The 15,341-nt window shown below is 44.7% G+C and overlaps 1 protein-coding gene across 1 annotated transcript in view; it reads left to right on the top strand.

The window, feature by feature from the left end:
• XRN1 (5'-3' exoribonuclease 1) overlaps window positions 1-15,341 on the top strand; it is a 1,308,150-nt gene that overhangs the window by 862,774 nt on the left and 430,035 nt on the right. Inside the window, exon 33 of the mRNA XM_086943712.1 lies at window positions 14,634-14,748. Within this exon, the coding sequence (XP_086799838.1) occupies window positions 14,634-14,748 (115 nt within the window). The remainder of the gene's footprint in view (window positions 1-14,633; window positions 14,749-15,341) is intronic.

The raw sequence follows: 15,341 nt of genomic DNA, 5'->3' as shown, positions 1-15,341 counted from the left end.
CTATGTACCAGGGTACCATTTACAGGTTAGCAGGCATCAGTGTACCGTCAGTCGAAAACCAGCACCTAGTAGTTATTAAGAGGAGGAAAGGTGGTAGGACAACTGCAACAAAATTCCAGTTTCCTACAGACGCCTACTAAGTATCCGGTTTTGTTCCTTGCCCGAATTTTGGGAGGGAGATGTTGTCCAAACAGTATATGGTGTCTACAGTCTGCCTTTTTAACAACTGCTCCCTGCCCAGAGCTATTGAACGCTGTTTCTAGCACATCTCAAGTAGAAGAGCTCTTAATCTTCCTCTCCTTTGAGGATTATTGGGGAATCTTCATAAAAGGGATTCTCTTTCAACAATAGGTCTTCCTAGCCATTTATGAAACAGAGGTTATCCAGTATTAGGGTATGCTTCATAGATTCACATGCCTGAATCATTCCCAGTCGTCGTTTGGATGCGAGTCCCCGGTACATAAATAAAGTAATGTCCCATTAGACATATAGAGTAATAGGCCAAAGGCCTCACCTTAGTAACATATCCAGGTCCTTTTGTAATAAGGACCATTGTCTAGAGAACAACCAATCAGCTGCCACCACCCTCTGGAACCTTCCTGAAAGGAGCTCTAGTCTGTCAGATTTTCTACCGCACGTCGTGCTAAGGTAGTCTCCACTGAGCTCTGCTCAGGTTTTTACTTATCTCTTGGATTTAAGGTATTTTCTTTGGATATTTCTCTGAGTGAAGTCTTTACTGTCTCATGTCGGATACTCCTTAAAAAGGCCTTTTTAGGCCCTGTGATACCTGCAAAAAGAAGAAATTACATGTCGACGACCAGCACAAGGACTGCCTCTACTGTCTTTATCCAGACCATGCTCCTAAAGACTGCAAAGTATGTCGTACTTTTTCTACTAAGACTTTAAAAGATCGTGAGGGAAGGCTTTTAACTTGGCTGCAGAGGCTTAAGGACAAAGAAGACCACTTGTCCTCTGAGGAGAGTGAGAGATCATCGAAATCCTCTTCGATGACTCCTCAGAAAAGGCCCAGAGATGTCTCTCCAGGTCCTTCTACGCAGCAACCTCAAAACTTAAGTTAACTGCCAGGGAGTCTTCTCCCCTTCAAGGGTCAAAAAAGCTAGCTTCAGACCTTCTAACTCCTCTGCCGAGGGTGAAACACACTTTTTAAAAGCGTTACTCAGCCCAGTCGACTACCACCTTGTCGACGATGAACTTGACAACGTCAAAATCTCCTCATACAGCCATTGGAGTGATTTAGTAGACGACCCTGTCTACACTTTCAGTCTCGTCGGCATCCCTTTCGTCGAGGACGTCTTCGGCGACGGCACATACCCCTTTGTCGTCGACTATCAAAATCAAAAAATCTTCGGCGACGACAGCGTCGACGACTACCTCGGCGAAGAGTGCCTCCTCATCGATGATACACACGTCGACGAAGAGTGTACCGTCGATGACCATACCGTCGACGACCACTTCGTCGATGAGAGGTCCCTCATTGACGGTAGTGTCCATCGTAACCATCAATGATTTCTCGTCAACAAAGTCTATACCGACGACTACACCTAAATCAAGGACGGAAATTACATATTTTTAACAAAAAATCACATCATCCAGTAGGGTTCAACCATTACCTCCCTCTCACCTTTTGGATGAGGACAGTATGTTTAGAGCTGCAAGAAGTTCCTCTGAACTTAATGTTAAGTATCAGGAAGACTCTGATTATGATGAATGTTCAAGACATGGATGAGCAGGCGTACTATCATGACAGCCATCTTCAACAACCACAGAGGGTTTATCTTCCTTCAGCCTTGGTCTCTGACCTGCAATTTATGATCTCGGACTACAATAAGAGTTTCCCTACCTCTGCGTCGTCTCCTGCTCCAGTACTCTCTCCACCACAGAGAGCACAAGTCCCACCTCCACCGCCTCCTACCATTGAAGTGCCTGTGCTGCCTCTTACATCTACGGACGATGATGAACAACAAGAAGAGATTCAGGATACGCAGTCACGCCATGACGAATGGGACAACTTTGTTAATCTCTTCCAGCATCGCCATTGCCTCCTCAGGCGGACTCGCCTCCCGAAGATATTTATGATTTCCATTATCTCCTGGAAAGAGCAGCACAACGTTTCCAATTGCCAATGCCTTCTCACCAACAGGACTGATCCTTTACGATTTCAAGGAACCATTAAAAAATTCTGTTCGGTCTATACCTATCATACACTATATTTGGGATCAGGGCATCAAGATAATGCAAAATCTCTCTATAGTTCCTCCTGTCTTGCCAAGATTGTACAAGAAATACAGGGCTCCTGACAACGCTCCAGCCTGCCTCATTGGCCATCCAAAGCCTGATTCAGTGATTACTCCGGCAGCTCAACGCAGATCAAAAAACCCTTCTGCCCCCCTTTCAGCACCCCGGATAAAGAGGGCAGACGCTTGGACAATATTGGAAAGCGGTTTTCCTCCATGTCAGTGCTAACAGTGTGAGTGTCTAACTCATTAGTGCTATTGGGACTCTACAACAGGCAGATGTGGTCAAATATTGCACCGTACTTGGAATCCTTGCCGCAAGAGTCTAAGGAAGAAGCAAGAAAGGTGCTTCTGGAGGGCCAAAGGTCGGCTTCTGAAATTATAGACTGTACGATGGACATCGCATCCACTGGTTTCCGCCAACGGGCTGGGGCGGTAGTCCTGCGGCGCCAAGAGTGACTTAACGCAACGACATTCCGGCCTGAAATTCAGACCAAAATCCTTGACATGCCCTATGATGAACAACTCCTTTTTGGTACCCAAATTGATGAGGCCCTCCAGAGTATGAAAAAAGATACTGATACGGCCAGCGCCCTAGGTTCCCTTCAATATGAAAGCACCCCTTCTCGATGCTCAAGGATTAGAGGGCACACAGAAGAAAATCTTTCAGTGCGCCTATTCAAATCCCTCCTCGGAATGATGTCTTCCTGCATTCTTCTAGTTCCCTACTGTCGCCTCCGCATGCGTCCTCTTCAAGAGGCTCTCTCCGCTGAGTGGATTCAAATCAGCGAATCCTTCGACGACATACAGGTGACTCCTCAGATGGTCGCTGCCCTAAACTGGTGGACTCCGCCACAAAATCTGTCCCAAGGCCTATCCTTTCTAACTCAAGCCTCCCCTCAAGTTATAACCAAGGATGCGTCTCTAGAAGGTTGGGGAGCCTTCCTTCAGGTACTTCAGATCAGCGGGAAGTGGTCGTCTTCCGAGCCGAAGCTGCACATAAACCTCTTAGAACTCAAAGCGGTCTATCTAGCCCTCCTGGCTTTCCCAGGATAAGAGGTTCACAAGTGCTCGTCAGAACAGACAATACTACGACAATGCACTACCTGAACAAGCAAGGAGGAACTCGTTCACTCTCACTCTCTCAAGAATCTCAGAAAATTTGGAACTGGTCTCTTCAGCACAAAGTTTTTCTGCGAGCGGAGCATGTTCCAGGAAAAGACAATGCATTGGCAGACTCGCTAAGCAGGATGCAGACGACCTGCCACGAGTGGGAGTTATACCAAGATACTCTCAACAGCATCTTCTCTCTGTGGGGCGAACCACTGTTGGATCTGTTTGCCACACAACAGAACACCAAATGCCAACCCTTCACAAGCTGGCATCCCCAACAGGGATCTCTGGGAAATGCATTTTCAATAACATGGTTCGGTGTATTTCCCCTCGCCTTTCCAGCGATTCCCCTGATTCCCAGGCTCCTCAGGAAGACCAGGGACAAGCCCAACACCCGGATCCAGCATCTCTCAAATTACCGGCCTGGCTCCTGAATTCCACGAATTTAAGGACTTAAACATTCCTCCGAACAGCAGAGCTGTTCTATCTCGCCCTTCGAGCGGATAGTACAAACAGGAAAAGATTCTGTATCTGGTGCAGGGCGGCTGAGGTGCATCCCTTCACATCCTCTCCAGAAGAGTATAGCCATACCTCCTTCATTAAGCTACTTCGGGCCTCACTCACGCTTCCATCAAAGTTCACCTGGCTGCAATATCCTGTTTCAGGAGATCTTCTACAGGATCTTCTCTTTGGTCAATTAGATTGATGAAACAATTTCTCAAAGGTCTGTTTCGGGCTTTCCCTCCCGTAAAGTCTCCACCTCCAACATGGCAACTCAACACAGTCCTTGCACTGCTTATGAAGCATCCTTTTGAGCCAATACACAGAGCTGACCTTAAGTTATTTTCCTGGAAGACTGCGCTCCTTCTAGCCCTTGCATCCACAAGACGAGTTAGCGACCTTCACGCTTTCACAATACAAGATCCCTTTCTTCAATTCAAGAACGACAGGGTAATTCTTTGAAATAATCCAAAATGTATTCCGAAAGTCCCATCGAACTTCCACCTGAACGAGCCTATTGTCTTAAAGGCTTTCTTTCCAAATCCTCAAACAGCAGCTGAAAGAGCTCTACATTCACTGGATTTGAAACGCTGCCTTAAGTTCTACCTTGATAGAACAAAAACTTTCCGCAAGTCCAACCAACTTTTCGTGGCTTACAGTTTGCCCAGGAAGCGTTTCCCCCTTACAAAACAAAGTATTTCCCGATGGATCTCTGGCGCTATTGTCTTCTGTCACCAACAAGCTGGTTAACCTTTACAATCAAGAATTTGTGCCCATTCCACTAGGGCAGTTTCTACTACTATGGCACTGTTTGCAGGTGTGCCTATCACAGACATTTGCAGAGCGGCCACATGGAAGACGCTGCATACATTTACCAAGCATTACTGTTTGGATACAGAGCTAACGAATGATGCTGCAGTGGGACAGGCGATAGAGGTGATCCTTCATTCCTTCCCGCCAGCCTTTCTCTTATTTTTTCCACGCACAATTCTCTGTTAATGTTCTACCTTTTGCCAGACTTTCAACTTATATATATATGTATGTAATATATATATATATATGTGTATGTATATGTATACAAGGATACTTCGTTATCCGAAAAAGAGCTGTAAAAGAAATAAAGACCTGATTTTTACCACGTTGATATTGGCGTCCGTGACACTCTTCTCTCGTTACCGGCAGGGAAGTGGGATGAGTCAGAAAAGTGCTTCATTACCTACTGGCGGTCGCCAGTAGGTAGTTATAGTTAGGATTATTTTGTATAGGAAATCCGCAACATTCTATTGGGAATAACTTTGCTGCCGGTTGAGGGATCTGCCTGAAATTTTCCTCAAATTTGCCTCGCAGCGCTCCGCTCCTTCCCTGAAAAGGGGGGATTCGTCAAGCGGGGGCGAGCTAAAACGGGTGTCCCAAAACGTGTTTTCCCCATGTTAATTTCCATAGGGCGGTTGGACTCACTTTTAGCCCGAACGGCTGAATGGATTTCCACCAAACTTGGCAAAATTGTAGGGACTGGTAGCCCGATGTGCCTTTGCTATGTCTCAAGATATGTGCTCAAGTGGATTTTGAGTAATTTAGGTTAAAAAAATATATATATCTATAAGAGCGCCCCGGTACGCGCACCGGGGCGGGCACAAGCGCGCTACGCGAGTTCGCGCGCGGAAAGCTGATTGGCTCTCGGGTGTCTGTCAACATTCCAAACAGTCCGGAGCGGCCGCCATCTTGTGTCTCAGTAGGATCGAGATACAAGAGGTGGCAAAAACAAAAGGGGAAATGACCAAAAGGGGGCAGGGTAGACCCCCCCTGACCCCCTAGGTTTGATGTGGGGGCCATAAAAGGGCCCCGCGGGGCAAAAAAAAAATTTGTTTTTTCGAATTGCGCGGGGGGAGCGCCCGGTACGCGCACCGGGGAGCGAACCGGGGAGCGTACCATGAAGAAAAAAGAATGACAGATTTTTTAAAAAGTGTGACTTTTTTTTATAAATTGGAGGTAGTTCTAAAAAGAACAGTTTTTTTATTCTATTTGTTGTTTTATATTTTTTTATTGTTTTTTTGAACATTTTGTACTTTTTTGGGCTTTTATGAACAATTTTATATTTTTTTTGTTATTTTTATGGGGACAAACAAAAAACAGGGAATTGTAAACTGCTCAACTGGAGCAAAAAAATCAGGAAAAAATTAAGGTTTTTTTGGGCAATTATGGTTGTCACCAGCACGGTTGATGAGTTTAATGCTTTGCTCACCATAGGTAATCGTTTTTCCACAAAATATACAAACGATTTTGTATTGTCCAAACTGGGTTTGTATGTTTGGGACCATCTCCCTTGTCTCTGGACCCAATGGAGTGGGTTGCTTACTTTGGGAGGTGCTGGGAGAAGATTGGGGAGGGTTTCTGGTCATTTCTCGGACCTCTGCCGCAGCATAGTTGTTACGGTGCCGGCGTTGCATGTTGTGGTGTTATTGCCAAAAGAGTGATGTCATGAGTGATGTCACTGACTGCCAGGTTCTGGGACTTGGGACTGATGACCGCCAAATGACACTGGAAAGACGCAAATCCACCGCAAACAAAACATTGCTGTGCCTCTTTCAATTACTGGGCAATAGCAGAAGGCACGATTCTCCGTAGAGAAGAAACCGCGGGACGGAGAGCCATACCGATTGCGCAGACCTGGGACGACCTCCTACAGGCCTTCGGCAAGACATGTTAGGAGCGGGGTGTAACATAGACAGGGCGACCCCCTTGTAACATGAAGGCATGCAGACGGGGAAGGACACACGGTAACACCATGGTGAATAGTGCACACACAGGACACGGAGTTATAACCTAGCCCTGCCTATCCCCCCCCCCCCTCCCCCCCCCCCCCCCCCTCCCCCCCCCACCGACCTCGCACCAGCTTACACTGAGCCACAACTCCCCAACATCGGACGCACCCCGCCACTCATCCACGCACACCGATCCACAATTGCAGAGCATCCACACCTCGCATGGACACGGTACCTGGCCACAGGACTTTGACAATCAGAGCTGTAATGCAGCACCCCCTTTCCTTTGAGTTAATGTTTGCCCCCTCCCTGATATTTCTTTTACTTCCTCCCTCTGTTCGGAGGTTGGTTTTACAGACTGTTGCCCCCCAGTTGACAGCGCTGTACTATTACGATTTACGGACACATTCACAAGCACATACCATACGACAGCCCATACCACATCATTCCGCTGACGTACGACAGTGGCCATGAAGCGCTTACAGACAACAGCATCACCACACCGCACTAAGAGACCGATCCGCCCGGAGAGATCCCCTATCTGGGAAACATCACGCCGTAACACAAAGTATAAAGTTGAGGGCAGCATAGAGGGCAATGAGCCAAGGGCGCACCCTGGACGACACGATGAACCAGGTACTCTAGTGGGATAGATGACGCTACATGCAATGATATGTAACGAGGGAATGTTATCTGGTTACATTGCCGGTTTTTCCCACTGATGCCAACGGCCCAGTTATGTGGCGATTGTAATTCTCAGAATAATAACTGCTGTTATTGTTTTCATATGTCATGCACATGCTAACCTGATTTATACATCCTCATTGAGATGTGCTCACAGTGATGTAACTGTATGTTAAATGATACATATTTTAAAAAAAAGAGTGATGTCACTGACCATGTCATGATTGATGTAATATGTGACGTCATCAGCAGTGCATTGCAGGCGCGCAAGTTATAGTGAGTCCAACTAACTATAACGTGGGAATTTCAATGGTTTTATGTCAGTAAAATTTCCAGCTAACTATAACTGGTGTCAAACCTATGTTTTTTCCAGTGAATATATATATATATATATATATATATATATATATATATATATATATATATATATATATATATATATATATATATATATGTGTGTGTGTGAGTGTTATTAACTGGTGCTTTTATGTTCTTAGTGCAAAAGGAAATGTGCTCATCTTTGCTTTCTATTCTGATTCAGGCATGTGAATCTATGAAAGATACCCTAATACTGGATAAGAAATGCGTTACTTACCTGTAACTGCAGTTAACCAGTATTGGTACCTTTCATAGATTCACATGCAACCCACCGCCTCCCTTGGAAGGGCTCACCTAGTACTGTCAGTTGTACCTCTATATAGCACTGTGCTTATGAAAATCTGAGGGACTAGACCTCCTTCCTGGAAGGTTCCAGAGGGTGGTGGCATCTGATTGGTTGTTCTCTAGAGTTTGGTCTTTATTACAAAAGGACCTGGATATGTTACTAATATGAGGCCTTTGGCCTATTACTCTATATGTCTAATGGGACATTACTATATTTATGTACCGGGGACTCCCATTCCGAGGATGGGGAATGATTCAGGCATGTGAATCTATGAAAGATACCAATACTGGATAACTGCAGTTACAGGTAAGTGATGCATTTCTTCAAAAAGCATAGGATGGAGTGACCGTAGTTATCTAGCATGAAGTTAGACTCTAATACACACCACTGAGGCCATTCTTGCTGGTCTCCATTACTGTAAAATACAAACATAGATGGGCTTCCTCAAACCTTAAATTTCTATTAGGTCACACTAATCTAGAAACAGAAGTGGTGCAAAGTTAAGCAGAATATGAAGACACACACATCCCAGTGCAGTACCAGAGAATCGAAGCACATAGATGCAATGGGTAGAAATGTTTTTCCTTCAGGCAGTCTAGCCATCAGGACAGCAAACACCTGCTGGCAAGGTGCTTCCCTGTACTGGGGGCGTTGGTGATTCACTACATACCTGATCAATTTCGGGGGTCTGCTACAGCCACACGCTACATCAAGTGAATGTATCATGTTGCTGTTATGAAGTGATATTCCCAGGCTGTATTTGGTTCTCAGTCTGGTCCACCCTGTACAGCGCACTTCCATTTCAAAATGTCACTACATTTAGAGTTTTAAACCTTTTGCTTGATATTACGAAGGTTGTTACTTCATTAAAGCGAAACAGGGGAAAAAAACTGCTTAAGTTACAACCCTATTTAGATTGAGCCTAGAGCCACAGCGCATGCTCTGCAAGGCTTATTGTAGAGGAGTAGGTGAATAGAGGCTCTGCCCACTCCCTGCCCATATTTGTGATTGGCTTGTGTCATTGTCTGTCCTAAATGCTGGTTTCTTATTCGTCAATAGGTTTGTTAGTCCCTCCTTAGTACCGCCTCTTCTTCATGTATCACCTCCCATTGTGACTGTCCCCTTTACTTTGAGTGTTACACAGTACGTGTTATTGAGACTGTGAGCACTATTTTAGTTAATGAGGTTCTCCTACTGCAGGCATAAAGCGCTTTGGTGCCTTCTCCACCCCCCGCCTCCCCTCCCTCCCATTGTCCTTGCCTTCTCCCCCAGCCTTCCCTCCCACCCATTGTCCGTGCCTTCTACATCCGCCCTCCGGTTGTGAGTGCCTTCTCCCCCCTACCTGCCCTCCCTCCCATTGTCTGTGCCTTCTCCCCCCTGCCTGCCCTCCCTCCCATTGTCAGTGCCATCTCCCCCCCCACCCCGCCCTCCTGTTGTCCCTACCTTCAAAATGCCCCCACCCGCCCTCATCCCTCCCCGTTGTCCGTGCCTTCTCCCTGCCCGCCTTCTCGTTGTCCATGCCTTCTCCCCCGCACTCCTTCCTGTTGTCGTGATGCCAATCATTTGCAATGCAATGTCTCGATATTGCGAAGGATGTTAATTCAAAATAGGACAGAAAACAGCCTAAATTGCAACCCTTTTTATTCTTCGTGCTGTAATTTGTAAGATCTGTATTTTTGCTGCGATGACTAATCAATCACAATGCAGACATCTTACTGTAAGTGTAGTTACCTGCCAATGTGACTGCATTGTTGTGAATTGTAACAGCCATAGAGTAGACCAAGTCTAGAAGGTGGTGTGTATGACTGAGCAAGTGAACATACAACCAACGAAATGCATGCAGGTGGTGCCCAATACTGTTGACTACCCGAGGTTTTGAATACAACCCATCAGACCGCCCATTTGGCGGAAATTCATCATCTAGGGTTGGTACATATTCAAACCTCTACCTGGCCATTTTAGTGCCAGGGTAGCATTGAACCTCTGTGTATAATGTTCCTCACTATAATGATATTGGTAAAGTGCAGTGCTCAAATAATAATGGTGAGTAAAATTGACTACTGTGCCTCGAGAGGATTTCAGAGTGAAGGTCAGAGTGTCAAAACTTAAAAACACGCCCTGTAGTTGAAGAAGGATACTACTCTGTGGCGCTGAGCAAGGTGGTCAACATGTTTCTGCCTTCTGGGGAACTACCCCGGCTTTCTTCAGGACCTTTTTCATGTAAACTTGCTACTGCAACAAACATTAATATGTAATTGTGAGGAAAAATGAAAAAACAGTGCTTGTAAAAAGTCACATAGCTACCAGGAACTTTACATTTCCAACGTTCACTGGAAGATGGGAGGACTTCTTCCTATCGTGAGACAAAAGTTCACACACTTAAACAGGATAAGGTCATCTCCATACACCTGTATGATTACATATACACCACTCAGATTAACACACAAGCATGAACAAATTATATTCCGATTAACTAGAACAAATTATATCCTGCTTTACTAAGACAAATAAGCATATTAGCTACATCACTCAGAGGCATTTCCCCTAGTGATACTCACCCAGCTTTGTGTGGGTGACGACCCCACCTCGCCCGGCAACCGCTCGGGAGAATGAGGCCCCGCTCTATAGTGTAGACAAAGGGCACAGTAAGTGAACAACATCTTCTGTGTCCAGCCAAATAGCGCTACACAACAACCCAACAAACATGCGACAAAACCCCAAAATCAGCCCACTGAGTTGCTAGCTCGGAGTTAAGTCATGAGGTCACAAGGGACCACAGGCACCAAAGGGTTAGCTTCATAATACGCCAATAGGCATTACTCAACAACTCTGGTTAATCGCATTGTCAGTCACAAAAGAGGCTTTGATGAAGAGACCCCAGGTATGAGGTGTAAATGTGCACAATAGATTTAGACCATAATTCTATACACCATATCATTATTACAATGGGTAAGTGCTGTGGAACTCTACTGATTAAAACCCCAATAGTATATCTCAAGTGACTCACATAGGAGTATGGGGGCATCTTTTACTGGGAAAACAAGTAGTGACTATCAAGTATGAGCTCTATCTATACAGCAACCTACTCCTTACCTGTCCGTCGGTACCCCTGTTGTTAGACGAGCGGAAGTGGAGGTGTGTCTCCTACCGCCCGCCTTCTTTTTATAGGGGAACTGAGTGTTTGTTAATTAGTCACATGGTGACTAATCGAGCGCTCACACCGGCGCGCCCGTCATGGCCAATTTGAGTGGTTCCCGGAGTTTAACGGAGAGCGCCTCTTCGCCGTGTGGGGAACAACACTGCTTCCCTCGGCGAGCACGAGTGCGCATGCGCAAAGCCGAAGTCACTACTCGGCCGAGTCTGCGCACTGCACGCGGGGCGAACTGTAATTTAAAAAAAAGAAGATCAGCGCGAGAGACCCGCCAGCATTTCTCAAAGGATTAACGCTGGGCAGAAGTTATCTGAACCGGAATGTATTGTTGCAAAATGACCTAAGTGACAGACCAAAAGGTATTAAAGGGCTATGGGTGCCACAATGAATTAATTGAAAAACCGATCAGAAAAAAACATTTTGTATACACAGAACAACCCATAAGAGGTGTTTAGATGGGACTGGTTGGAGATTACAATGGCTGTAAATATTTTTACAATGTGATGGAAAGTTGTCTGAAGACCAGGGAAGGATGGACTGGACTGTGTAAGGTATCAAAGCATATAAGTTGGGTGAGCTACATATGTATGCGAGGGTGCGCATACATCAGAACAATGACCCGCAGCCATACAAGCTGCACTAGAAACTCAAAAACAAACAGTGTGGAGGGTCAAGGGGATAGTTTACCGACCTGTCTACTCACTCCCCAGAGTACGAAGACAGGTCGGTAAACTATCCCCTTGACCCTCCACACTGTTTGTTTTTGAGTTTCTAGTGCAGCTTGTATGGCTGCGGGTCATTGTTCTGATGTATGCGCACCCTCGCATACATATGTAGCTCACCCAACTTACATGCTTTGATACCTTACACAGTCCAGTCCATCCTTCCCTGGTCTTCAGACAACTTTCCATCACATTGTAAAAATATTTACAGCCATTGTAATCTCCAACCAGTCCCATCTAAACACCTCTTATGGGTTGTTCTGTGTATACAAAATGTTTTTTTCTGATCGGTTTTTCAATTAATTCATTGTGGCACCCATAGCCCTTTAATACCTTTTGGTCTGTCACTTAGGTCATTTTGCAACAATACATTCCGGTTCAGATAACTTCTGCCCAGCGTTAATCCTTTGAGAAATGCTGGCGGGTCTCTCGCGCTGATCTTCTTTTTTTTAAATTACAGTTCGCCCCGCGTGCAGTGCGCAGACTCGGCCGAGTAGTGACTTCGGCTTTGCGCATGCGCACTCGTGCTCGCCGAGGGAAGCAGTGTTGTTCCCCACACGGCGAAGAGGCGCTCTCCGTTAAACTCCGGGAACCACTCAAATTGGCCATGACGGGCGCGCCGGTGTGAGCGCTCGATTAGTCACCATGTGACTAATTAACAAACACTCAGTTCCCCTATAAAAAGAAGGCGGGCGGTAGGAGACACACCTCCACTTCCGCTCGTCTAACAACAGGGGTACCGACGGACAGGTAAGGAGTAGGTTGCTGTATAGATAGAGCTCATACTTGATAGTCACTACTTGTTTTCCCAGTAAAAGATGCCCCCATACTCCTATGTGAGTCACTTGAGATATACTATTGGGGTTTTAATCAGTAGAGTTCCACAGCACTTACCCATTGTAATAATGATATGGTGTATAGAATTATGGTCGAAATCTATTGTGCACATTTACACCTCATACCTGGGGTCTCTTCATCAAAGCCTCTTTTGTGACTGACAATGCGATTAACCAGAGTTGTTGAGTAATGCCTATTGGCGTATTATGAAGCTAACCCTTTGGTGCCTGTGGTCCCTTGTGACCTCATGACTTAACTCCGAGCTAGCAACTCAGTGGGCTGATTTTGGGGTTTTGTCGCATGTTTGTTGGGTTGTTGTGTAGCGCTATTTGGCTGGACACAGAAGATGTTGTTCACTTACTGTGCCCTTTGTCTACACTATAGAGCGGGGCCTCATTCTCCCGAGCGGTTGCCGGGCGAGGTGGGGTCGTCACCCACACAAAGCTGGGTGAGTATCACTAGGGGAAATGCCTCTGAGTGATGTAGCTAATATGCTTATTTGTCTTAGTAAAGCAGGATATAATTTGTTCTAGTTAATCGGAATATAATTTGTTCATGCTTGTGTGTTAATCTGAGTGGTGTATATGTAATCATACAGGTGTATGGAGATGACCTTATCCTGTTTAAGTGTGTGAACTTTTGTCTCACGATAGGAAGAAGTCCTCCCATCTTCCAGTGAACGTTGGAAATGTAAAGTTCCTGGTAGCTATGTGACTTTTTACAAGCACTGTTTTTTCATTTTTCCTCACAATTACATATTAATGTTTGTTGCAGTAGCAAGTTTACATGAAAAAGGTCCTGAAGAAAGCCGGGGTAGTTCCCCAGAAGGCAGAAACATGTTGACCACCTTGCTCAGCGCCACAGAGTAGTATCCTTCTTCAACTACAGGGCGTGTTTTTAAGTTTTGACACTCTGACCTTCACTCTGAAATCCTCTCGAGGCACAGTAGTCAATTTTACTCACCATTATTATTTGAGCACTGCACTTTACCAATATCATTATAGTGAGGAACATTATACACAGAGGTTCAATGCTACCCTGGCACTAAAATGGCCAGGTAGAGGTTTGAATATGTACCAACCCTAGATGATGAATTTCCGCCAAATGGCCGTCTGATGGGTTGTATTCAAAACCTCGGGTAGTCAACAGTATTGGGCACCACCTGCATGCATTTCGTTGGTTGTATGTTCACTTGCTCAGTCATACACACCACCTTCTAGACTTGGTCTACTCTATGGTTGTTATATATTCGTACTCTGGGGAGTGAGTAGACAGGTCGGTAAACTATCCCCTTGACCCTCCACACTGTTTGTTTTTGAGTGAATTGTAACAGAACATAAAAAACCTTGTTTGCCCATAGAATAAAATGTAACGCCTTCTACTCCCTTGATCCCTACTTCCTTTCATGAGGAGGTATAAAGAGTTAAGGAATATCCCATTGTAAGAGGCTAATCGTGTATGCTCTAGTTTCTAGGTGTAATCCAAAGGGCAGTATAGTTTTTGTATTTTGCTGTTGGAACTATTCGATCACATTCCCTCCTTTACTGTTTTTGCTATTTGGATTCTACTCATGCTATGTTTTGAATTCAATATCAAGATTTTCCTATAATGTTAAGTTTCGAGGGATTGATCATTCTATTATTGTTCACCCTCTCTTTAGCTTCCATGGTATAAGAATGTTTACTGCCTCTGATGCCTGTCAATATGTCAGTGATCCAGCCACACTATTACTTGCCATGGGTGGAAATGTAGGCCGTTTGTGCCTGTAACTATGCTAAGCTATTTAGTCTTGCAAATCTTAATGGATGTTTGCAGAATTTTGTTACTGAAAAAAGTAACTTTGGTCTACTTAAGAATTTTTTTTTAAAGAAAAAGGATGACGATAGGGATCTTCTACAAGAGACTACTATGGAAGTTTGTTTAAATATGTACTTTAATTTGCAGTGTACAACTATACCTTCAGAAAAGAAACTAGGAAGTTGTATGCAGTTCCATAAACCAGGCTACAGTGAATGCACTCCTAAAAATCACACAAAGAAGCAAGAAAATGTGAAAAAACGTAAGTAAAGTGAAATTTATTGCTTCCACCACTGTATCAATGTTTTGGTTTACAGACTGGTTTAAATGAACAAAAGGTTGCTTCCACTAGATTTCCAAGACTGATTTAAGACGGTGCATCCATGGACCTAAAACCCCTCTCTCTACTTGTGTAAGCCAAATGATTGGTTTGGGACTAACCTTTTTTTAAAATTAAGGACCACTCCTGTTTTTGGATTATATTTACAACCTACTATGAGCTTCATTGAAAATGGAGCCCCTAACTTTTCTCTGATCACTCCACTACCTGACACTTTTTCTAGTTGGTGAATGAATATACATATGGAATAACTACTTTGAATATTAAAGCAAAAAAGATTGCCCTGGCCCTACATGCCTAGGAATCTAGCTACTGTATGAATGCAGTCACTGATTTATTTTCAGAAACCTTTTATCAGTACTTGAATGAAAATTCTTTCACAACAAAGCATAATTCGAACTGCTGAATTCTTTTGTATCCTGACTTTAGAAGGGGAATTCTAAACTCTGTTGGACACAATATGCCTCTTTTAAGTTATCTTTTTCCCGAAAACAAAATCAGTTTCTAATAGATAT

This window comes from Lissotriton vulgaris, chromosome 11 (assembly GCF_964263255.1).
Source record: "Lissotriton vulgaris chromosome 11, aLisVul1.2, whole genome shotgun sequence".
In the NCBI taxonomy this organism is placed as follows: domain Eukaryota; kingdom Metazoa; phylum Chordata; class Amphibia; order Caudata; family Salamandridae; genus Lissotriton; species Lissotriton vulgaris.
This window is presented reverse-complemented; position numbering and strand designations above follow the sequence as displayed.